General features: G+C 42.9%; 1 protein-coding gene across 1 annotated transcript in view; it reads left to right on the top strand.

The window, feature by feature from the left end:
• The window catches only part of PTGS1 (prostaglandin-endoperoxide synthase 1), a 184,789-nt gene that overhangs the window by 126,588 nt on the left and 34,076 nt on the right, over positions 1 to 24,125 (top strand). The window contains exons 6-9 of the mRNA XM_029613756.1: positions 564 to 745; positions 9,388 to 9,471; positions 13,246 to 13,492; positions 15,732 to 16,018. Of these exons, the coding sequence (XP_029469616.1) occupies positions 564 to 745; positions 9,388 to 9,471; positions 13,246 to 13,492; positions 15,732 to 16,018 (800 nt within the window). The remainder of the gene's footprint in view (positions 1 to 563; positions 746 to 9,387; positions 9,472 to 13,245; positions 13,493 to 15,731; positions 16,019 to 24,125) is intronic.

Genomic DNA, 24,125 nt, shown 5'->3' on the forward strand with positions numbered 1-24,125 from the left:
TCACTCACCATTTATGAGTACTCATTCCCCATACCTAGCTCACGCATGCAGGAATTAAGGCAGTGAAAGAGCTGCTAGGTGAGATATTTTTATCTTAGTTCTACGTAGAGAATTTCAATTTGTATTTCTATTTGGGTGTGAAAAGGAGAAGCTGAAAAGAGGAGACGATTAATGCATTCTGAGTGTGCATGTGTGTGTGTGTGTGTGTGTGAGGGGGGTGGGTGGGGGTGTGGGGGAGGGGCAGGAATATGCGGCTAAAAGCCCAGGTATGACGAAAACCACAAATAGTTCAGCCAATGAAAAGCAACAAGATGCCTTGTAGAGAAGGGGTTCTCAAGCCTGTCCTCAAACACACCTAGCCAGTCAGAATTTCAGGATATCCACAATGAACATGCATGAGATGGATTGTATGCAGTAGAGGCAGTGCATTCAAATCTACCTCATGCATATTCATTGTGGATATCCTGAAAACCCGACTGGCTAAGTATGTCCTGAGGCCTGAGTTGAGAACCATTGCTGTAGAGTACTTTTATATTATTCCTTGTTCTTCTTGTTCTTTGCAGGAAATAAACAACTTCCTGATCCCCAGATCATTGCAGAAAAGTTTTTGCTAAGAAAACAATTCATTCCTGATCCTCAGGGCACAAATCTTATGTTTGCATTCTTCGCTCAACATTTTACCCATCAGTTTTTTAAGACATATGGAAGAATGGGCCGTGGATTTACTAAAGGGCTGGGTCACGGGGTAAGTCAATATGGTACCTGTTTATTTGTTTCTAGGGGTGCTCTGTAGGGTTTCTGATAAGGATGGACCTAAACAGTTCAGATGAAATCCAAAAGCCCATCTGCAATGGTTTATGGGGAAGGGCTGGCTCAGGGTGGAGAAGATAAGGTCAGATTATCAGAATTGAGCAGACCATGAACTGATTCAGTTGTGGTTTGGATAAACCAGATTTATTTTCAGCTCCTCTTGACTCTATCTTTTTCCAGTTTGGATTTTTGGCCAAGACTGGATGCGGATACTTGCAAATGTATATAGATTTGAATGGAAATATTTCAAATAGATTTTTGTCCATGCACAGACTTCACACAAAATTCTGTTGCAACATCATTATTCACACAAGGGATCCACTCTAGCAATAGATTATTAACAACATTTCTGTTATTACATAACTAAACTATAGTGTTCAAATTAGGAACACACATATACAATTCCAATATCTGACTTCAGGATATAATTATAGGTAAATTATACTTGGATGCAGTTCCAGCGCTGCTCTCTACATTGAAAGTGGGGTGGAGGGGAAATAGAACTAGAGAGTACTAGAAGCCAAGCGTAACAAGTATGAGAGAGAGAGAGAAAAAAAAATAAGTACATAGCTTGCTGGGCAGACTGGATGGGCCGTTTGGTCTTCTTCTGCCGTCATTTCTATGTTTCTATGTTTCTATACTTAGCGAGCAAAGAGGCATCTAAGATAAACCAGATCCTATTCTTTCTGCTTTCTCTAGAGTTTCTTTGCTCTTTCCATCTGTGATCAGTCTTCTGAAGATAGTTCTTTTTTGTATTTTGTGTTCATATTAATATATCCTTCCTCTCTGTGGAGAAGGGTTGCTATGTGATTTTTGGAATGCCACACTGTAACAAGGAATATAATGTTCAGTAGTTCAACCAGAGGCTGTGCTAATAAAGTTAATAGCCAAGGTTATAGGGCACTGGAGGGCACCCTGGGAATTAATAGAGTTCACTTTTCCTGTTCAGGCTATGTGGTCAAGTCCTTCTGAAATAGGGCCTATTTATATCTAGATAATCTGAACATAACTGTCTATAATGTGACATGGTATCAAAGGTTTGAACCTCAGGTGACTCTGATAGCCTCAGAGGCAGCTTTTAGCCCACAGTGAGCTCCTCAGTGAATGAAGATGGTGAATCTTGATTTTCCTGCAGGCCTTAACTTTGCAGATCTGGCAACCTGGGCTGACTGGTGCCAGAGGTCTGCCAGGCACAGGATGGCAATAAAACAGACATGGAAGATAAGGTGGTGCAAGTGTGTATACCCCTTGGGGCCTGAAGCTGAATTAGCATATCTTCAAGTTATTTGTCTTGCAGACTGAAGGAGACAGGAACAGGTATGAGAAGATTCTGGAAAAGTTAGAAGAGTACTTTGTCCCCAAGTGAAATTTAATTTATCAGCAGACAAGGTTCCCTCTCATAAATTATCAGTGATGTTAGCTTGAGGGGGAGCAGTAGAAGCTTTCATTAGGCAGCTGACAGAGCACTGTGACTTTTGAGTTGCTAAAGAGAACATAATATGGGCCAGGCTCCTGCCTGGAATTCAAGACAAAGGTATGTCACTGAAGCCACAAATGAAGAAAGACCTGTTACTATCCAGAACTTGTTAAAGCACAAAACCAGGCTTCAAGAATACAGCACATAGAGGAGAAGTTATGTGGCAAAAATAAGCCTCAGCAGGAATCAAAGCCAGAGGAATTCCAAGCACATACAGAGCAGTAGATATGCAGATATAGTCGTCTGCGTCTGCATAAGTTAGCCAGATAAAACCTATCTGGCTAACTTACATGGGATATTCAGCAGAATGGCTATGCTGTTAAATATCCCTGAATGCAGTGCTACTTAGCTGGATGTTATAAAGGGCTAAGTTGGACCTCCTATATGGCAGGTTAACTTAGCTGGATAACTCTGAATATCGGCATTTATCCAATCCAGTTAACTGAATAAAAAGCTTCCCCCGATCCACCCATTACCCACTCACTGACTATCTGCCCAACCTTGAGGCCAGATAAGTGACTTATATGACTTAAGTAGAGGCAGCTGAATGTAGCCGAATATTCAGCAGCCACTATTTAGCTAACAGGGTCATTTATCAAATTGCTATAAGGCGTTTTCACATGTGTTAAGCCCCTTTAACACATGTGAAAATGCCTTTAACGCCTGCAAAAGCACCATATTGCATGGTGTGATGCAAATCAGAAAAAAGGGAGGAGTTTGGGGTGTGCTTTGTGACTGAGAGGGCTGGGTTCACAATTTTCAAAGCTGTATTGCATGGCTTTAATGTGGATTTTAACTACACTGTTTTCATTTATGTAAAGATGTGTGATAGGGCTTTATTGTGCTGTGATGTTTTGGTAAATGCTGTTTTTAAGCTCCTAGAGAGACAGCCTAGTGAGAGAGAGACATTAGCCATAATATCCTTCCACTAGATAGGTATTTATATCTCTATGGGAGGCCCACCTAATAACTCGAGGTGAGGTTTAGGTATTAGTGTAGGGGTTAGGGGCCACTTTGACATTCAAAGTGAGATGTACGAACAGAACAGTGCTCTCTTGTGAAGATTTGATGACCTACGGCGTGAGGAAACTCACCCAAAGATGAGATTTGTGCAATGTTCTCTCAATGTTCTCTCTCCCAGGTAGAGAGTGCATCATGCTAGGTTCAGAGAACATTGCACAAATCTCATCTTTCGGTGAGTTTCCTCTCTGGGGAAACATGGTCCCCCCAGTGGTTGTATGTAGGAAATACCACAATTCTGGCACTTATCGCAAAGTGTGAAAAAGCTATAACAATTTATTATTTTATTTTATTTATTTATTATTTTTATATACCGACATTCGATCTCAATTGAGGTTTTGTGAAGAAATTAGCATCAGATCAGGAGCCAGCATGGTACAAGACTATGTAAATTTTGGGTACTCCAGTGAAATTCAGATTGGATTCTGGAACAGACACCCCTTTCATAATTACAAATACTTATGAACACCTTTGTAAGAAACTTCCTCTGAAGCCAGTCAACAATACTGAACAATACTCAAAAGGCGCTGTTAGAAGTAGCTGGCATCTGTCAATTACAGATAACCCTTAGGGATGTGAATCGTTTTTTGACGATTTAAAACAATCGTCAGATATATTTTAAATGATCAAAAATCATTAGAGCCGCGATACAATAACAATTCCCCCGATTTATCGTCAAAAAATCGTAAATCGGGGGAGGGTGGGAAAACCAGCACACTAAAACCCACCCCGACCCTTTAAAATAAATCCCCCACCCTCCCGAAGCCCCCCCAAATGTTTTAAATTACCTGGGGTCCAGTGGGGGGGGGGGGGGGGGGGGTGTCCCGGTGCGATCTCCCGCTCTCGGACCATGGCTGCGTTAAAAGAAATGGTGCCGGTGGCCCTTTGCCCTTACCATATGACAGGGCAAAGGTAGCGCCGGCGCCATTTTGGTTCCTGTCACCCGACCTCATGAGTGCAGGAGATCGCTCCCGGACTCCCGCTGGACCCCCAGGGACTTTTGGCCAGCTTGGGGGGGCCTCCTGACCCCCACAACTTGCCAAAAGTCCAGCGGGGGTCCGGGAGCGACCTCCTGCACGCGGGCCGTATTGCCAATATTCAAAATGGCGCCGGCGCTACTTTTGCTGGACTTTTGGCAAGTCTTGTGGGGGTCAGGAGGCCCCCCCAAGCTGGCCAAAAGTCCCTGGGGGTCCAGCGGGAGTCCGGGAGCGATCTCCTGCACTCGTGAGGTCGGGTGACAGGAACCAAAATGGCGCCGGCGCTACCTTTGCCCTGTCATATGGTAAGAGCAAAGGGCCACCGGCGCCATTTCTTTTAACGCAGCCGTGGCCCGAGAGCGGGAGATCGAGCCGGGCCCCCCCCCCCACTGGACCCCAGGTAATTTAAAACATTTTGGGGGGCTTCGGGAGGGTGGGGGATTTATTTTAAAGGGTCGGGGTGGGTTTTAGGGTGCCGGTTTTCCCGCCCTCCCTCGATTTACGATTTTTTACGATTTAAAAAAACCAAAAACCATGACGATCAGATTTCCCTCCCCCCCCCAGCCAAAATCGATCGTTAAGACGATCGATCACCCGATTCACATCCCTACCCAGTATTGTGCTTTTTTTGGTTGCAGCGCCCACTGTATGGAACAACATCAGAATACTGAGGTTTATCCATGTTTAAAAACTTTTAAAGCTCAGTTGAAAACTTTCCTTTTCCAGGAAGCATTTTTGTAACTAACAGACTCTGCCCTTCCCGACCTTATTTTACATTTTAACCTGTTTTATTCTGTTAAATTTGTATCTGCTTGTTTCCACATGTTTTATTAGACTACGTCTTTTTAGTCTGTATTTTTATTTTATTATGAATTTCCTTTATATCAGCAACTTAGAAAATTAATAAGAGGATCATAAATAAAGATACCATACCATACCCAAGTGATGTAGTACCTACATGATGTCGGTTCACAGCACATACTCACCTCAACTCTTGTGATGGTCTTTGGGGATATTCCTTTTAATTAGTAGTGTGTGGATTCTGCAGGTGAAAATCTACTTTGTAGAGGATAGATTTGGCAATGGGATTTATTCACTGAATTGAACCAATTAGTGTCTTTGGTGAAATGAGACTCTTAATGGAGGATCCAGTCAATATTGTCTTAAAACAAGAAACAAAATCATACAGCATAACAACCCTCCCCCCCCCCCCCACATATCATATCCCAATTTTGCTAATTCTAGAGTTCAAGGTGAAGCTAAAACATATGGAAATGACTGATATGATTGAAATAATAAGTGAACCAACTGAGTGGTGTGGACCTGTGGTTCCAGTGAAACAGGAAGGATAACTTTCAAAGAACTCAGCATGGCCCCGAATATATATATATATGGCCATGCAGAGATCTACTACAGTATTTTCTAACCTTGCGCATATCAGGTTCGCACAGATTATAAAATACTCATATATCTACCTCCAAAATTCTAGAGTATGTTCGGTTACACACAAATACCTGCAGTGCATTGTCCAATGCAACTATATTTTTTTTGAGATGTGGGAACCAGAACTGCATACAGTATTCCAGGTACTGCCTTATCTTGGAACAATACAGAGGCATTATGACATTCTCTAATTTATTTTCCATTCCTTTCCTAATAATTCCTAACATTTGGTTTGCTTTTTTGACTGCTGCCACAAACTGAGCCGAGGATTTCAAAGTTATTAACCACTTTGATACTCAGATCCTTTTCCTGGATGGTAACTCCTAATATGGAACCTAACATCATGTAACTACAGTATGGGTTGCTTTTCCCCATGTGCATCAATTTGCATATGTCCACATTAAATTTCATCTGCCATTTGAATGCCCAGTCTTCCATTCTCACAATGTCCTTCTACAATTTCTCATAATCCACTTATAATTTAACAACTCGGAATATTTTTATGTCATCTGTAGTTTTGATCACCTCATTTAGGGGCAGATTTTTAGAGGAGCGCATGCGGGGTACATTTGTGCGTGCTATCCGATGCTCACAAATGCACACCCGATTTTATAACATGCGCGTGCTGCCGCATGCATGTTATAAAATCTGGGGTCGGCGCACACAAGGGGGTGCACATTTGTGCACCTTGTGCGTGCCGAGCCCTAGGGGAGGCCCAATGGCTTTCCCCGTTCCCTCCGAGACTGCTTTGAAATCTGATCGGCCTCGGAGGGAACTTTCCTTTCCCTCCCCCCCACCTTCCCCTAGCTAACCCACCCCCAGCCCTACCTAAATCCCCCCCACCTTTGTTGTCTAAGTTACGCCTGCCCGAGGCAGGTGTCCATGATGGCTGTGTCTCATTAAACCATGTCTTATATTTTCTGTGATATTTTTCTTTAGAATAGTTTCCACGATTTTTCTCGGCACTGAAATCAGGCTCACCGCTCTATAGTTTTCCCAGAGTTGTATGCTAGGACTACTCATTGGAAAGGAAGGACTGACTTCCAAACCCAAAAAGAGTGGAAGCAATTACAAACATGGAAAAGCCTCAAAATTCTCAAGAGCTGAAATATTGATTTGGGATGGTGATTTGGGATGGTGAACTTCTTGGGGTGAAACATATTTCTTCAACTGCTCAACTCTTAAATGCACTCCTGAAACACAAGAATGCATGGATATGGGACCAGCCTCAGCAAGCAGCTTTCAAACCTCTAAACTAGATATTATCTGAATCTCCCATTTTGGCCTTCATTAACCTTAACCTTGCAACAGTGGTGAGCACTTATGCAAACAACTATGGCATAAGAGAGTCCTATTGCAGGAACAAAATTTTCAAGCCATATCATTCTGTTCTTATACTCTTATAGTGACATAATTTCTTTGCGGAAATAGTTAAAAAAAATGCTTGGTAAGTGTTCGTGCTTCTAATAGATTCTATCAGTATCTTTGTGGTTTGGAATCCTATAGATTAGTGACTAGGCATGTGCATTGACTTTGTTTCATTTTGTTATTTTATGTGCATACATTTATTTTTTATGTATGTAAAATTGTGTAACAAAACAAAATGAAATTAAATGCAAGAAAAATAACAAAAATTAATGAAAACAAATACAATTTTTCCTTTACATATTGGGCCTGATATTCAGCACTGTCTGGGTAAATAAGTTAGCCGGATATGATATATTCGTCTAAGTTACAAAGTATATTCAGGGGCATGGCTGACCTAACTTATCCAATGAACTGGCTAAGTAGTGCCACCCACCGCTCACCAACAAATTGGCCAGCTAAAAGATATCCAGATAAGTGACTTATCCAGCTATCTAGTGGCCACTGATTTTCAGCAGACCGCTAGATAATCAGATGAGTCCTACTTATCCGGCTATCCATCACTAAATGCGCTTTCAATATCGGACCATCCTTATTAGTGACTGACCATAAGCATCTAGTTAGCCTCATCAACAGCAAAGACCTGGACAACACATTCTTAAAATGTCAATGGTTACTGATTTGCGAGATGGTGTTCACCCTAGTGGTGGAACACATGGCTAAGAAGGATTTGTCACCTGCAGATATGCATTTTGGATGATACTCTGAGACTCTGACCCACAAGAACTAGACTTGAAAGTTTCAGCCTATTTGCAGGAAATAGAAGTCCAAACACCAATAAGGAGCCTGATAATGACAGCCTTGGTCACAGCAATACAGACTGATGAATTGTAGTTGTCCAAAAGTATATATAGAAGAAAAAGTATATATATATAAAGAGAGTATATGAGGGAGGCTTCTTGCCTCCCTCATATACTCTCTTGTATATTGTACTCTATCTTCGTTCCCCCTTTCTTATTTCCTACTCCCAGTTAAGGCATCCTTGTTATAATGTAACTTTATACCCCTTCAAATTGTCTCTTGTTGATTATAGTTGGTTATAGTTGATTATAGTTCGATGTAAACCGAGTTGATTTGATTTGTATCAAGAAAGTTGGTATATAAAAGCCTTTAATAAATAAATAAATAAATAAATATAGAAGAGTTGGCCAGACCACATTTGATTTGCATTCTGGAGATGAACAACTGGAGCAGAATAATCCCATTTTGTCCCAGTTGTTCATCTCTAGACTACAAATCAAATTCATCTCCAGACTATTTCTTTGCCTCTGGGGTTGTTCAGAAATGTTTATGTTTTTTAGTTTGTGATAGTGTTTACAATAGAAAAGGGGGAAGATATGACGTGGAGTATAATGTTCAATAGCCAAGCATGCATAATGTTCATCTGGAAGCTATGTTAATAAAGTTGTCAGAAAAGGTTATAGGGCTCCAGAGGGTGCTCTGGGACATGATCAAACAAGCTCACTGTTCCTATGCAGTCAAGTGTTTCTGGGACAGGGGCCTACTTATACCTAAATAACCTATATATATAACCATCTATATTGTGACTCAGTTACTATAAATGTCTACTGAGTTTTTGTTTTGGCTTATCCTTTCATTCTTTAGTTTGGGTTGCTATGGTTCACCAATCAAGCTGGTCTTAGCTGACAGGTGTCTGCTATTTGTGAGGTGGTTTCTGGTCACAATCTGGCTTAGCCTAATTTTATGAAGCTTGCAGTTTAGCTGTATGTTTTAGTCCCAGCCACCAGGGACCTGTTCTCTTTCGACAACCACCGTGGGAGCCTGTATATATGTACTTTTAGCTGGGCAGAGTAGGGCAATTTTTACAGACCGATATCCCCAGGCAAATACTTATTTGCCCACATAAATGGCTTTGAAAATTGTCTTCTGTAAAGCTAATGTATTTCATATGGCATGCTTATTGCAATGAACTTGATAGTGTCTTTATGAGAATCTTAATGGAGGACAGCCTAAAAACTTCCATGAAGGGGATTTTATTCATTATGCTAGGAGAGGTGAGGGGGACCAAAGCGAGACTTTTTTTCAGCTTAGGATGCGATTATTTTTATTCACTAAAGTTTTGTGCTGAAAGTGAATGAAGGACCTAGATGATGTAGAAAAAGTGTGGTCCTGGAGTACTGCTGATGGAAAATCAAGAAGGAGGTGTTATGGGAACCATCCATTTCTAAAAACAAACCATTTCCCATCATACGATTCTCTATTTTTCTTATGCAGGTAGACCTCAGTCACGTATATGGGGACACCCTGGACCGCCAGCATGCACTAAGGCTTTTTAAAGATGGCAAACTTAAATATCAGGTAGGTATCTTATTCCTTATAGAGTGCATGGCCATTATTGAATTTTATAGAAGTTGAAAATGAAGGCTTCTCATTATATTGCTGTGATTCTGTATTAACTAGAGAAGAAATTCAGATTTATTAATTAATTAATTAATTTATTTATATATATTAATTTATTTACAAATGTGTATACTCCCATAATAGGATTGATCAGTGTGGCCCACAATAAAACAACCATAAAATTAAACACAAAGCATGACATACATAAATATAAAACAGTTCATAAAAACTATTTCATTTACAGGATTTTAATATAATGTTGGCGATAAAAGAAGTTCCTCAAGGTTTCCCTAAAACATAGGTAATCTGCACTGTTTTGGAGATCAGATGGCAGAGCCAGTGGCATACTAAGGGGGGGTGCGGGGGTATGGTCCACCCTGGGTGACAGCTGGGAGGTTGGCAGCTGCGAGCGGAGCCCATCCCATTCGCATTAGAAGAAGAGGGAGGACTCTGGGCCACAAGTGGTGGGAGCACTGGGTGGCCACCTAGAGTGCCACAGGTCTGGAGCCGGCATCTGCATAGCCTTTTCTTCCTGGAAGAGGAAGTAGAGGGTCCGCGCGGGTGGAAAGAAGGAAAGGTCATGCAGTCGCGGCCTGAAGCAGGAGGAAGAGCAACAGTGCTGCCCCCACCCTCCCCACCGCTGATGCAGGAAGTAGAGCCACACCAGCCCCTGTGTCACCTCAAGAAAAATGTGCAGGGGTGTGTGAAAGTATGTGCAAGAGAGAGAGCCTGTGTGAGGGAGAAGGGAACCGGAGATCACTGGGCAGGCGAGGAGGGATGGAGAAGTGAATGGGGGAAGTTGGGATGGAAAAGTGAATCTGGGGGGGGTGCCAAATACTTTAGGTATGCCACTGGGCAGAGCATTCCATAACTCTCAGCCCGCAATAGAAAAAGCTATGGATCTTGATTTCTGTAAATGACATTCATGGCCTGAGGGGACTGAAAGCAAATTTAATTCAGAAGATCTCACGGGCCCAATAGGCAAATAATACAAAGAGGATAACTTTAAAACAAATGTGAGCAAGCCCATATTTGTAAGCATATGAAGGCAAATTTTAAAAGCCCTGTGTGTGGCAAAGCTAAGAGATACGTGCAAATTGGTGCGTGCCGAGCAGATAAGAGGTCCGTGTGCGTGCAGATCTCCCGCTACGCGTACAAGTACAGAAAAGGGTGGGGCTTAGGTGTGGGCTTTTGGGGAAAGACCAAGAGATGTGCGCGTAAATACACACGCAGGTGCGCACCAGGGGCCCCTGCCGCGTAACTTTACTATTGATATGGATGGCATGCAAGTAATACAATAAAAGAAATCTTTTGAGATTAACAGGGCGGTTTGGAAGACCTATCCCCCAACTGGGCGTACTGGGAATGAACTGGTGAAACTGGCAATGGTATGGATGCGTACCGCTTTTAAAATCACCCCACTTACACAGTGGAAGTGGGATTTGCATGCACATGCATGCATCCACTTAAAATTGTGCGTACATGTGTGCGCTTTCAGTCTGTTTTATAACATGCATGTGTTCATATATGTGTGTATGTTATAAAATGGCCGCATCTCTGGATGTTAGCCGGCAAACACATGCATATGTGTGCCCGCATGGCTGTTTCAAAGTTACTGTCATGGGCTTGCACACACTTGCATGCAAATTTTATATCAAGTGCACACATAAGAGCAATCGATATAAAAGAGGCGGAACTTTAGCGCAAACATGTAGGTTTCATGTGTACATATGCGTGGTTTTCCATTCACGCACAACATCTGTGCATGTATCATACATGTGAATGCTTCCATGATGCACAGCTTCCATTTCTTCCAGGGCGGGCTTATTCGATGATGCCACAGCCCGCTTGACAGATAAACTCCACCACCAGAGACATCATCCACCTGGTGTCCCTGGTGGTGGAACATGAAAGGGTGCTGTTTCAGATCCTGGGAGTGCACAGGAGCCTGCACCAGAATAAGGAGGCCTGGCAACTCATCCAAAGCCTGTTTAACTGGGACACGTCCTATCCATGGTGAGACCGTACCTTGAATACTGTGTACAATTCTGGTCGCCACATCTAAAAAAAGATATAGTTGCGATAGAGAAGGTACAGAGAAGGGCGACCAAAATGATAAAGGAAATGGAACAGCTCCCCTACGAGGAAAGACAAAAGAGGTTAGGACTTTTCAGCTTGGAGAAGAGGCGGCTGAGGGGGGATATGATAGAGGTGTTTAAAATCATGAGAGGTCTAGAACGGGTAGATGTGAATCGGTTATTTACTCTTTCGGATAATAGAAAGACTAGGGGACACTCCATGAAGTGGCACATTTAAAACTAATTGGAGAAAGTTCTTTTTCACTCAACGCACAATTAAATTCTGGAATTTGTTGCCAGTGCAGTTAGTGTAGCTGTGTTTAAAAAAGGGATTGGATAAGTTCTTGTAGGAGAAGTCTATTACCTGCTATTAATTAAGTTGACTTAGAAAATAGCCACTGCTATTACTAGCAACAGTAACATGGAACAGACTTAGTTTTTGGGTAGTTGCCAGGTTCTTATGTCCTGGATTGGCCACTGTTGGAAACAGGATGCTGGGCTTGATGGACCCTGCATCTGACCCAGTAAGGCATGTTCTTATGTTCTTAGGGGAGCTGATGGAATGCAGGCAACAGTTTGTGACTACTGAAGCATCAAAAGAGTCATGGACTGAGGCTTCACAATGGAAGGCTTCATGGAAGAAATGTTTTGAGGTGGGCAGAGAGGGGGGTTGGTAAACAGAGATTAGGGAGCAAGAGTTCATACTTGTGCACATTTTGGGAATAGTGACTTATGCATTTTAAAAGAGTCAGCAAAGGTTAGAGTTTCACTTTTGGTTTCTAACAGGGGTGTCCCAGAATAGGACATAAAAACTAGTGGTGTGCATTCGTTTGCTACGAAATAGGAAATAAAGACGATATTTCCTATTTTGTTGCATTTTGGGAAGTGAACAAAACGATAGGAAAACCCACTAAATTTCATGTGGTTTTCCTATTGGTTTTTTTTTTTGGGGGGGGCAGGGGAAGGGCACATTTATAAAAAAAACCAAAACCCCCAAACCCACTCCAGCCCTTCAATTTTAATTAACTACAACCCCCCAACCCTCCTGACCCCCCCAAGACATGCCGAAAGTCCCTAGTGGTCCAGCGGGGGTCCCAGAAGCGATCTCCTGCTCTCGGGCCGTCGGCTGCCACTGGCCGGCCTCTGTCACATGGTAGGAGCAATGGATGGCCTGCGCCATTAAGATGGCGCTGGCCATCCATTGCTCCTACCATGTGACAGGGGCCAACCAAAGGCACTGGTAGCCCCTGTCACATGGTAAGGGCAAAGGGCCCTTTTTGATTACTGGAAGCCGACGGCCTGAGAGTGGGAGATCGCTCCTGGGACTCCTGCTGGACCACCAGGGTCTTTCAGCAAGTCTTGGGGGGGTCGGGAGGGTTGGGGGGTTGTAGTTAATTAAATTTGAAGGATTGGGGTGGGTTTTTTGTTTTTCTGAAATTGGACGAAAAAAGTTTTCCGATCCGGGGAGTAGACCGAAATGGCCCACCCCAGACCCAAAAATGAAACCATAACAAAAAAAAAAAATGTATGCACACCCCTAATAAATATCAAGTCCAAATGTATTATTTACTCAAGTTATAATGACTATTCCTCTGCTGGAAGTCCTTTTGTAGAATCTAGAAGTCATGGAGTTATTTTACCCTGTTTGCTCTAGGTAGTGAATGGAGAAGTATATCCCCCAACTGTCCTTCAGAGTCCGATACATATGAACTATCCCAAAAACATCCCAAGTGAGAAGCGCTTTGCTGTTGGACAAGAGGTTTTTGGTCTTCTCCCAGGACTGATGATGTATGCTACTCTTTGGCTTCGAGAACACAACCGAGTCTGTGATGTGCTCAAGCAGGAGCATCCAACTTGGAATGATGAACAACTATTTCAAACTACAAGACTTATTCTTATTGGTAAAGAGAGTTATATTTTCTTGAAACTGCTACAGAAATCCCACTGATCAAGTATATAAGAACTAAACCCTGTGGGAGATCAGGATGAAATATCTGGCTGACTGGAATATGATACTGGTTTATGCTCCAGCGATGCCTACATTTAAAAAGTATCTTGTCATTTTATTTATTTACCTCTTGTCATTTTATTTATTTACCTTTTGCTTCTATTGACTGTTTTCTGAATCCAAAAATCTTTGTAAATACTATGTACTCTGAACAGCCATGGTTCTTGGTATGTTTACAGTGCAATTGAACTAATAACAGTTTACGTAGTGACAATATTTATGAGACCAATCACAAGGCATGCTGTGTTACTGTACATTTACGCTTCAGGACAATTGCAGATGAAGATGATTTCGAAAGTCCTATCCTTCTTTCCAACATTGATGGCGCAGCCACATATTTTTTTGCTGGTACTCAGAATGCATCTTCCATTAAGAATGAGGGATGTGTCCTTTTGTTAATGTCAAACTCAAACCAGGTGGATTTCTAACCTGGTTTGAGTTAGAAGTAAAATAGAGATTTCACTGAGTTCTTTTGGGAAATCTGTTGAATTTTGCCTCTCCAGATCATCTTGGGGAAATCTGCCACAGATCCAAGGAAATTGGAATTTCATGGCAGATTTCCTGCAGGTCCACTGTGGTCACTAAGTTCAAAAAGAATCAAATTAATTCAACAAGCTTTAGATAATATAATAGGTTTGTCAATTTGTTTTGCAAGTATATTTGCTTTTGTTCCAGACTTGCATAAGTCTGGAACAGAGTACAGCTACTGCTATCATTTAACTTGCATAGCATACTACAGGATTAATTGTGACAATAGTGAAAAAATGGCAAAGCTAACTGCAACAAACTCTTTCTTTTAGTTTTAAATCATTGGCTTTAATTACCCATGCAAAAGCTGCTTTTAAAAGACCAGTGCCACCTTTCCTACCTGGGATCATGAGGCTTGAGTTTTGGCCTACCCTAATACTGGAAACCACCTAGAAATGTTGATAGGCGGTCCACAAATGTTTAATAAATAAATACATTTAGAATGAACACAGTCACTCTTATCCTATGCTGAATTTAACTTTACTTACATATGTGTGATTTTGATCCTTGAGGTAGAGTTTAGTTGAGTAGATATGAAAGAAAATGAATCTTGTGTGTAGTGTTGTGAAAGAAGTGTGACATGGGTATTGTGAGTGATGCTGTATTCTTCTTTTGTGCAAGTAGATAATAATGGATACCCCTTCTTGCAGGCCGGTGCAAGGATATTAGGTGCCCTAGGCGAACCTTCTCCTTGAACCCCCCCTCCCCCCCCATCGCACTGCCTCCCTTGTCGTGCCGGTAGTCAGGTCGGGTGTAGATGGACGGGTTGCTCATCGATCGGCAGCAAAACAGAAGAGACAACCGCTGCCACAGTGGTGGTAGTGGCAGCTCAGCAGCTTCTGGCAGAATATTTCACCTCCCTAAAACTATAGTTTCTATAGCTTGCTTACTGCTAGCTGGATCAAGGGGAGTCATTCCCAGGGACGTGTTTTGTGTGTGATTAGAAAATAGTGGGCATACATGACAGTTTCAAATGTGCATGTACTTTTGCCAGCTCAAATTCACCTGCACAATAAGCAGATGCAAAATCCGTAGGCATGCTGTACCCCTGGGCAATTTCCAAAGGGTAAGTATGTATATACTTTCCCTTTGAAAATTTGTGCAAAGCACCCACAAACTTTGCACCTGGATGGGCTGTTTTGAAAATTGCCCCAATAAATGAAAAATTTCTATTTTTTATTTTTCCTTTCCCCTTCACTGATTCCTATGAATAATAAAGTGGTGTGGCCAAGCATTTTAACTCCTTGTGGACATTATAATCAGAGCTTAAGATTCCTCTACACAATTCCAGATATTGGTGACATCATAAGAGTCAGTCAGAGCAGGTCTGATTTAAAATTCCATGTAATGTTTTCCTGAGATATGTAGGATTTGATTATATTTTTTCACTAAAGTCAATGAACATCTTTCTGTTGGGAATTTTTCTAAGTCTTGAATTTAGGTTAATAGAGCCCTATTCTTTACCTTTAAAAATTAAGATGATATTATGGTGACTTCCAAAAATATGAAGGCACTTGCCACATTTATATAGAACTTGGAATTTTTGACTGCTAAAATGAAATGGAACCTTTTAACACGATAACTGATTTTTTTTTCTTGGGCAGGAGAGACCATAAAGATTGTCATTGAAGATTATGTTCAGCATCTTAGTGGATACTTTTTGAAGCTGAAGTTTGACCCAGAGATGCTCTTTGGAATTCAGTTTCAGTACAGTAATCGGATTGCGGTGGAATTTAACCAACTATATCACTGGCATGCATTAATGCCTGATACCTTTGACATTCAAGACCAGAAATTCAGTTATGAGAGTTTTATCTATAACTCATCTATGTTATTGGATTATGGAGTAGAAACTTTGGTCGAGTCTTTTACAAATCAACATGCAGGACAGGTAATGCATAAAAATATATATTTTGTTTACAAAGATATCTTAAAATTTTGATTTGAGCATTTGAATTTAATTAATTTTCAGTGGCTAAAGGATGATCAAAAGGAATCACCACAGTCTTCTTTGGGGTTAGAAGAATTCAGAATTGTATTTTTGTCTTTGAAGCATCACAGATATATTTTGGAAATAAGAAGCTCCATTTTAGGTCCTAATGTTACATATTAGTAATTATTTGGAAGGGAATGGTGAATAAAACTGAGAATATCATAATGCTTCAGTCTAGATTTATAATGAGATTGAACCTTGAGCTTGTATTCAATTCTGGTTGTCTCATCTCTAGATAATGGAACTAGAAAAAGTACAGAGAAGGGCTTAGCATAAATGATAAGGAACTAAACAGGTTTAGACTTTCTTCAAAAGGGAGCCATACCAAACCCCTATCATATTGCCTTTCAACTTGGAGAAGGGGGATGTGATAGAGGTTAGGGAAGTGCATGTGAATCATCGTTTGTTTTTTAAATTAATGTTTGGTTTGATTTTTCTTTCGTTTCCTTTTGTCTAACTGAAACCAAACTAAACTAAAAATGTTGGGGGAAAAAAGAAAAAAACAAAAGGGTGGGGTTTCCCCTCTTCCTGCCACAACTCCCTCCCCAGTGTCGCCAAAATACAAAAGATAACCCCTCCCATGGCCTTTCCCCTCTACTCCCACCCTCTCCATACCCATCCCATCCATGGGGGTCAAATAAGTCAAAATGGGGCAGGAGCATTCCCAGTCACTCTTACCCCACTGGGTCTTGTTCTCAGAATGGCTTCTGCCAGTCTTAAATTCATCAGCATTTTCTTTTATGGCCCCATTTCGACTTATTTAACCCCACAGATGGGTTAAGATGGGTAAGGGAAAGGTCCTGACAGGGGCTTAATGTTTGTATTGTGATGGTGCTGAGGGAGTTTGGGTGATGACAGCAAGGTGTGCATTCTGAAATGAAGGGAAAAAGCCAATGAATTTCATTGGGGTTGTCTATACATTTTCATTTTGAAATGATGTGAAATGAAAAGGAGCATTTCATTGTGATTTTCATGTCATTACAAAATAAATGCACACTCCTGATAGAGGTTTATAAAATCATGAGTGGTGTGGTCAGGTTAATAGGGAATGGTTATTTACCCTCTCACATAGTACTAGAATTAGAGGACACTCTATGAAACTTACTGATAGCAAATTTAAATCTAAATTCAGATTTTTTTTTAAGTCAACACAGAAATTATGGAATTTGTAATCAGAATATATGGTCAAAGTTAATAGCATGAATGGGTTTAAAAAAGGTTTGGAAAAGTTTCTGGAGAAGAAGTCTATTAACATTTAATAGCTAGGCAGGCACAGGGATTGCAAGCTCTTGCACCTGGGAATGAGCAACAGGAAAGGGATCTTCTGGGTACTCCAAAGTCACCTGGACTAGCCACTCTTGGAGATCGGATGCTGGACTCGATGGACCATTGGTCTGACCCAGTAAGAAGACCAGAGGTTCATTAAGTCTAACCTCTTTTTGATAATCTAATAGTTCTCTCTATAAATTAATCCAAGGGGGAAAAGAAAAAGCACTGTGTAGCTATATCTAATTCTGCAGGAATAAAAAATGTTGCTCCTTGACCTTCCAAATAGTAGGGATGTGCAGAGGGACGCCATACGTTGCATTCGTGATTCGGATTCTTTGGGGAGCAGATATGTTGCATTTGGCCGTATGACGCCCCGATGCGTTAATGCGGCGATTTCTATTTGTGTTCCAGCTAAAATTAAAATTAACTACAACCCCCCACCCTCCTGACCCCCCCAAGACTTACCAAAACTCCCTGGTGGTCCAGCGGGGAGTCCAGGAGCCGTCCCCTGCACTCTCACACCCTCGGTGCCGGTTTCATCATGGCACCGATAGCCTTTGTCACAGGGGCTACCGGTGCCATTGGTCAGCCCCTGTCACATGGTCATCGGCACCATCTTGTGCTCCTACCATGTGACAGGGGCTGACCAATGGCACCGGTAGCCCCTGTGACATAGTATGGGCAAAGGCTATCGGCGCCATTTTGAGTACTGGCATCGGACGGCCGGAGTGCAGGAGGTCACTCCCGGACCCCCGTTGGACCCCCAGGGACTTTTGGCCAGCTTGGGGGGGGGCCTCCTGACCCCCACAAGACTTGCCAAAAGTCCAGCGAGGGTCTGGGAACGACCTCCTGCATGCCAGCCATCCGATGCCAGTACTCAAAATGGCACCGATCGCCTTTGCCCTCACTATGTCACAGGTACCGACGGTAGGCCCCTGTGACATAGTGAGGGCAAAGGCGATCTGCTGCCAGCATTCAAAATGGCACCGACCGTCGGTACCTGTGACATAGTGAGGGCAAAGGCGATCGGTGCCATTTTGAGTACTGGTATCGGCCGGCCGGCATGCAGGAGGTTGCTCCCGGACCCCTGCTGGACTTTTGGCAAATCTTGTGGGGGTCAGGAGGCCCCCCAAGCTGGACAAAAGTCCCTGGGGGTCCAACGGGGGTCCCAGAGCGACCTCCTGCACTCCGGCCATCCGATGCCAGTACTCAAAATGGTGCCGATAGCCTTTGCCCATATTTTGTCACAGGGGCTACCGGTGCCATTGGTCAGCCCCTGTCACATGGTAGGAGCACAAGATGGCGCTGATGGCCATGTGACAGGGGCTGACCAATGGCCCCTGTGACAAAGGCTATTGGCGCCATGATGAAACCGGCACCGAGGGTGTGAGTGCAGGGGATGGCTCCCAGACCCCCCGCTGGACCACCAGGAAGTTTTGGTAAGTCTTGGGGGGGAGGGGGGGGGTGGTTCAGGAGGGTGGGGGGTTTGTTTAAATTTTTATTTAGGTAGCCGTATAATTCGGCGAAGATTCGTGTATTCGTGGGGAATCGCAATATGTTTCGCTTCCCCACGAATACTACGAATAGTGCAATATACATTGCGGATCGCCAATATGGCGAAAACGAATGCACACCCCTACCAAATAGTGATAGTTTCAGAACTGATGGAAAGGACCAGTGGAAGCACAAGGTGGATTAGGCAGCCGCCTAAGGTGCCACCGGTCTGGGGGCAGTGACGGCATAACTTCTCCTTTTCCTGCCCACGCAGACCAGAAAAGGAAGTGGTGGGTCCCCGTGGGTGGGAAGAAGAAGAGACCATGCAGGAGAAAGAATAGCACATCCTCCAGGCTGTTGCAGGAAGATGTAGCATTGGTCCCATGTTCATGCGGCATTCGAGCACAGGAGGAGCACAGCAGCAAAAGTGCCCCCGCACACAGGTGCAATCCCCAGGCCTTCATAGGCAGAGCCATCATTGGCCCAGGATCAAGCACAGGAGGAACAGCAACAGCATCCCCTCCCCACTGCATAAAACTGAGCAGCATCAGCCCCCGCAGCCTTAAAAAAAATGAAGAATCCGTCTGCCATGGGTGCTGAAAAAGGAAGCTGCCTCTGACTTATACTTCTACTGGGGAAGGGGGAGGAAGTGAAGATTTGTGTCTTTCTGTCTGTGAGGGCATGTGTGTGTCTGTAACTGTGAGAGCATGACTGTATGAGAGCATGTCTGTGTGGGTGAGAGAGCATGTCTGTATGTATCTATGAGAGCACATGTGTGTGTGTGTCTGTGAGAGCATGTCTGTGCATGTCTGTGTGTGAAAGAGCATGCCTGTCTGTGTATGTGAGAGCATGTGTTTGTGCATGTGTGTGTGTGAGCATGTCTGAGAAAGCATGTCTGTGCATGTGTGAATCTGTGAGAGCATGTCTGTATGTGTGAAAGAGCATGTCTGTGTGTGTGTGTTGCTGTGTCTAATAGAGTATGCCTCTGTCTGTGTGTGTGTGAGCATGTTCTATGATTAAGCATGTGTGTATATATATATATATGAGAGAGAGAGAAAGAGTTTGTGAGGAACAACCCCTCACCTCTCCCCTGCTAATCCACGACAATCTCAGGGCATCTGGAAATCAAAAGATCCCAGGTATGAACAGCCCAGGATATTTTACCCTTTTTAAGTATTGGATGATGTTTAAAATCTGTTATTGGTCTTTGGAAAATGTATATGAATTTTAAATTATTAATGTTATTCTATTTGTCAGCTGTTTTGAAATATTCTTTTTATTAGTATGGTTTTACTTCTATTGATGATTTATATTTCCTGATGTTATTGTTTGGTGTTTTCTGAGGAATTGTAATATTTCTGTTTTTCCATTGTTGCACTGCACACTGCATAATAGTCTGGCCTGTTGTGGTTAACAGTTCAGTTTTTGTCTGCATGTTTGTATTAATATTTTATTGTTACTTTATTCTGCATTTTTGTGAGGGTTTGTTTGTATTTTGCATGTGTGACTGAGTTGATGTATTTTGCTAGTGTGCAGTTTGGTTTTTTCTATTTTCCTAATAGGAGGTGTATTGGTGTTTTAGGGCCTGGTGTAATAATTGCAGTTTTGCCTTTCATAAGTAGGGTTGTTAGTGTTTAAGTACTTGGCTGCAGTTATTGGAGTTTTGATATGGGAGATTTACTATATTAAAATTGTAATTCAGTTTACTTGTGGCTTTCTGAGGGCCAAGCCCATACCCAACATATAATACACTTATTACCAATTCCAAGAACTTTTTAACTTTTTTGCTGGGTTTTACAGCATTGCATGTAAATATAATATACATGTTATAAGTACTTTTACCTCAAAAGATTATAGTTAAATGTTCTTGTTCATGTAAAATCTATGATTATAAATGCATAATTTTGAATTGTGTGTGGAGAAGGTGTGACCGGGGGTGTGTGTGTGTGGGGGGGGGGGGGGGGTGCGGCAGGCTGTAAGTTTTACCTAGCACTTTGCACTGGCCCTGCTGATGAATCTACTTCAAATAAATTTTTTAAATGACATAGGAATTTTTCCAAACTGCTTCTTTTTTGAAACAAATATTTCCCCAGCTCCACTAGATTTCCCAGCAAATCTGGGACAAAATCTGAAAATTACATCGAAGTTCAACCTGGCTGCATTGGCCTGATTCAAGTTCAGTTTCAGAATCTTCATACATTTCTAGTTGCAGCTGTGATTACTCTCCCACTAGCAAAATGTTTCCTAATTTCACCACTCTTGGAGGTCTATTTATTAACCATGATTCATGTTAATGTGTGTTATTTAAAGTGGCTCCTAGTATTTCTAATGGGCCTATTTACCAATAGCACGTATCATGGATTATTAAATAGACCCCACTGAAAAAAAAAAAGTAAATACCTTCCTTTTAAGAAAGTGAAATCTAGTACCCTTTATCCTTACAGGGCGACCTCTTGACTCAACAGTTTGGGGCAGATTTTCAAAAGGTTACGTGCATAAACCCAGAGGATGGTGAATAAATTCAATGTGTTCTAGGATTCCTTGGGCAACCTCTTTTTCAGACCCAAGTCTTGTGCTCCTCCACAGTGGGGTTTTATTGTAGCTAATGCTGCCCTTGGAGGGACTGAGACCTGGAAGCAGTGGCTAATCGGCATTGCTGCTAGTGGAGCCTGCAGGGTTTTGAGGAAGCAGTGAATATGGGCTAGCAGCAGTGTTTGGCCTATCCTCCTCAGTCACCTATGCCATGGAGAGTGGGAAGCATCTCTTGCTGCTGGTGGTGGTGGTGGTGGCACAAGTGGTGGTTGAAGCCCAGTGGATGGTGGTGGAGGAATAGGTGAAGCGGCCCATGGGGCAGGTGGGACTCCGACTGGGGGAAGTGACATCCAGGGTGGTGCTATTGCAAAAATTGGCTGTGGCCATATCCAGGGTGGCTGTATCTATCATGTAACATAGAGCTGGTAGGGACTGTGGCTGGCAGGTGAGCATCTTTGGCAGCATCTCCCTCCACAAAGCATTGGGGTCTCCATCTGCTCACAAATGCCTTGTAGCTCATGGTGCGCACACTGCATCTCCTGCCACATAATCTGCATCTCTTCTTGTACCACATCCTTAAGTCCCTGAAGGTCATGAGTTAGGCCACACACATTTTTTCCACCACTCAGTCCATTATATGCCTCTCTCCAGGCATGGCCTGCCCCTCCTCTTCCCTAGGTGAGTCTATGTTCTCCTCAGCCGAGATATTCTCCTTTGCACTATCTGCATGCTGCCAGAGCTTGGGTGTTCATGTCAGAGTCATAGTACGCTGGGTATCTGTCTCCTCCTCCTTCTTCTCCAGGTGCCCACACTGTGTGCCTGGCTGCTCTTCTGTTGCTTCCTCTTCCTCATCATCCAGGTCTCTATGCTCTCAGCACCTGAGAGCGCTGCCTTGTCCTTGGAGGTCACTAGGTCCCTTGCCATTAGGTTCATCACCTAGCTGCTTCCCTGAAAAAAGAAGAGTGTACATGCTGTAAATATACATGCTATGTGGCTTTATAGCTTCACTCTCCCTCAACCATTATTTCTGCCTAAGTGAACAGCTCCATGGTCCCTGCTCTACCTATTCAAGCAACACCAACAAACTCTATAGAAAGCATTTCCATGGCACCTAAAACTACCCTTGCTACATTTGTAAAGTACCAGCAGAGTGATACGCCGGTTGGTCGCAGATGGCTGCGACCTCTCATACTCACCTCTTTTTTCCCTGCACCATCAATCCTAAGATGAATGGTGGCCTCCACCAACTACCGCCAACTTCCCCAGCGTTCTCGTGATGGCGTGGGCGCTGCCGACTGCTATTTTGTTTCTGGAATCACCTAAGGCACGCGCACGCGTGCAAGGGCCTCCTTTGTACCCATCATGGTGGAACCTCGGGGGCGTCCCCTCTGAATGATATCAACTTGCTGCTGTACTTAAGCTGACCAGCCCCGTGCTTCTACGAGTTAGCAAGGAGTTCTCTCATTGCTGAATCCATTCCATTCTTGGATCTCCAGTTCCAGTGTCCTCTCCTCATGTTTGGATGCTCTGGGTACCTGCTCCACAGGGGCCCTTCTGTGTTCCTGGCTATCTGCTCCTCAGAGGGCCTTCCTGCCTTGGACTACTCCTGACCCACTTCTCGGGACTCTCTCTGGAACTTCCTCTTATGAGTACCTTCTACAAGTCTTCTACAATACCAGCCTTACTGAAGTTCCCTACGGAGTACCCTGTGCCTTGGGCCACTACCGTTCCTCTTCAGTAGATTTTGCTCCAGCATATCCTGAGCTACAGGGTATTGCCACATCTGCTATAAGATCCCTTCTGGGTTCCTGCACCTCAGACTATATCAACATCTTCATCTTCAGTACAGACTTCCTCGGCGTACCCCGCGCTGCGGGCAACTACTGGATCTGCACTTCTGAGGTAATCTACACGCATCTGAAGGAATCTCCTGGTGTACCCCACACTGCGGGCCACTACCGGATCTTCTCATCAGTGGTATCACCCTGGGTATACCCTATTGCTCAAGAACTGTGTTTATTTGCATTTCCCGCTTCACGGGCAATAGTGACCATAACATGATCAAATTTGAATTAATGACTGGAAGAGGGACAGTAAGCAAATCCACGGATCTTGTGCTAAACTTTCAAAAGAGAAACTTTGATAAAATGAGAAATTTTTTTAGAAGAAAACTGAAAGGAGCAGCTACAAAGGTAAAAGGTGTGCAAGAGGCGTTAAAAAATATCACCGTAGAAGCACAATCCAGATGTATTCCACACATTAAAAAAGATGGAAAGAAGGCAAAACGATTACCAGCATGGTTAAAAGGGGAGGTGAAAGAAGCTATTTTAGCCAAAAGATCTTCATTCAAAAATTGGAAGAAGGATCCAACAGAAGAAAATAGGATAATGCATAAACGTTGGCAAGTTAAATGTAAGACATTGATAAGACAGGCTAAGAGAGAATTTGAGAAGAAGTTGGCCGTAGAAGCAAAAACTCACAGTAAAAACTTTTTAAAATGTATCCGAAGCAGAAAGCCTGTGAGGGAGTCAGTTGGACCGTTAGATGATCGAGGGGTTAAAGGGGCACTTAGAGAAGATAAGGCCATCGTGGAAAGATTAAATGATTTCTTTGCTTCTGTGTTTACTGAAGAGGATGTTGGGGAGGTACCCATACCGGAGAAGGTTTTCATGGGTAATAATTCAGATGGACTGAACCAAATCACGGTGAA

The sequence above is a fragment of the Rhinatrema bivittatum genome, chromosome 8 (assembly GCF_901001135.1).
Source record: "Rhinatrema bivittatum chromosome 8, aRhiBiv1.1, whole genome shotgun sequence".
NCBI lineage: Eukaryota > Metazoa > Chordata > Amphibia > Gymnophiona > Rhinatrematidae > Rhinatrema > Rhinatrema bivittatum.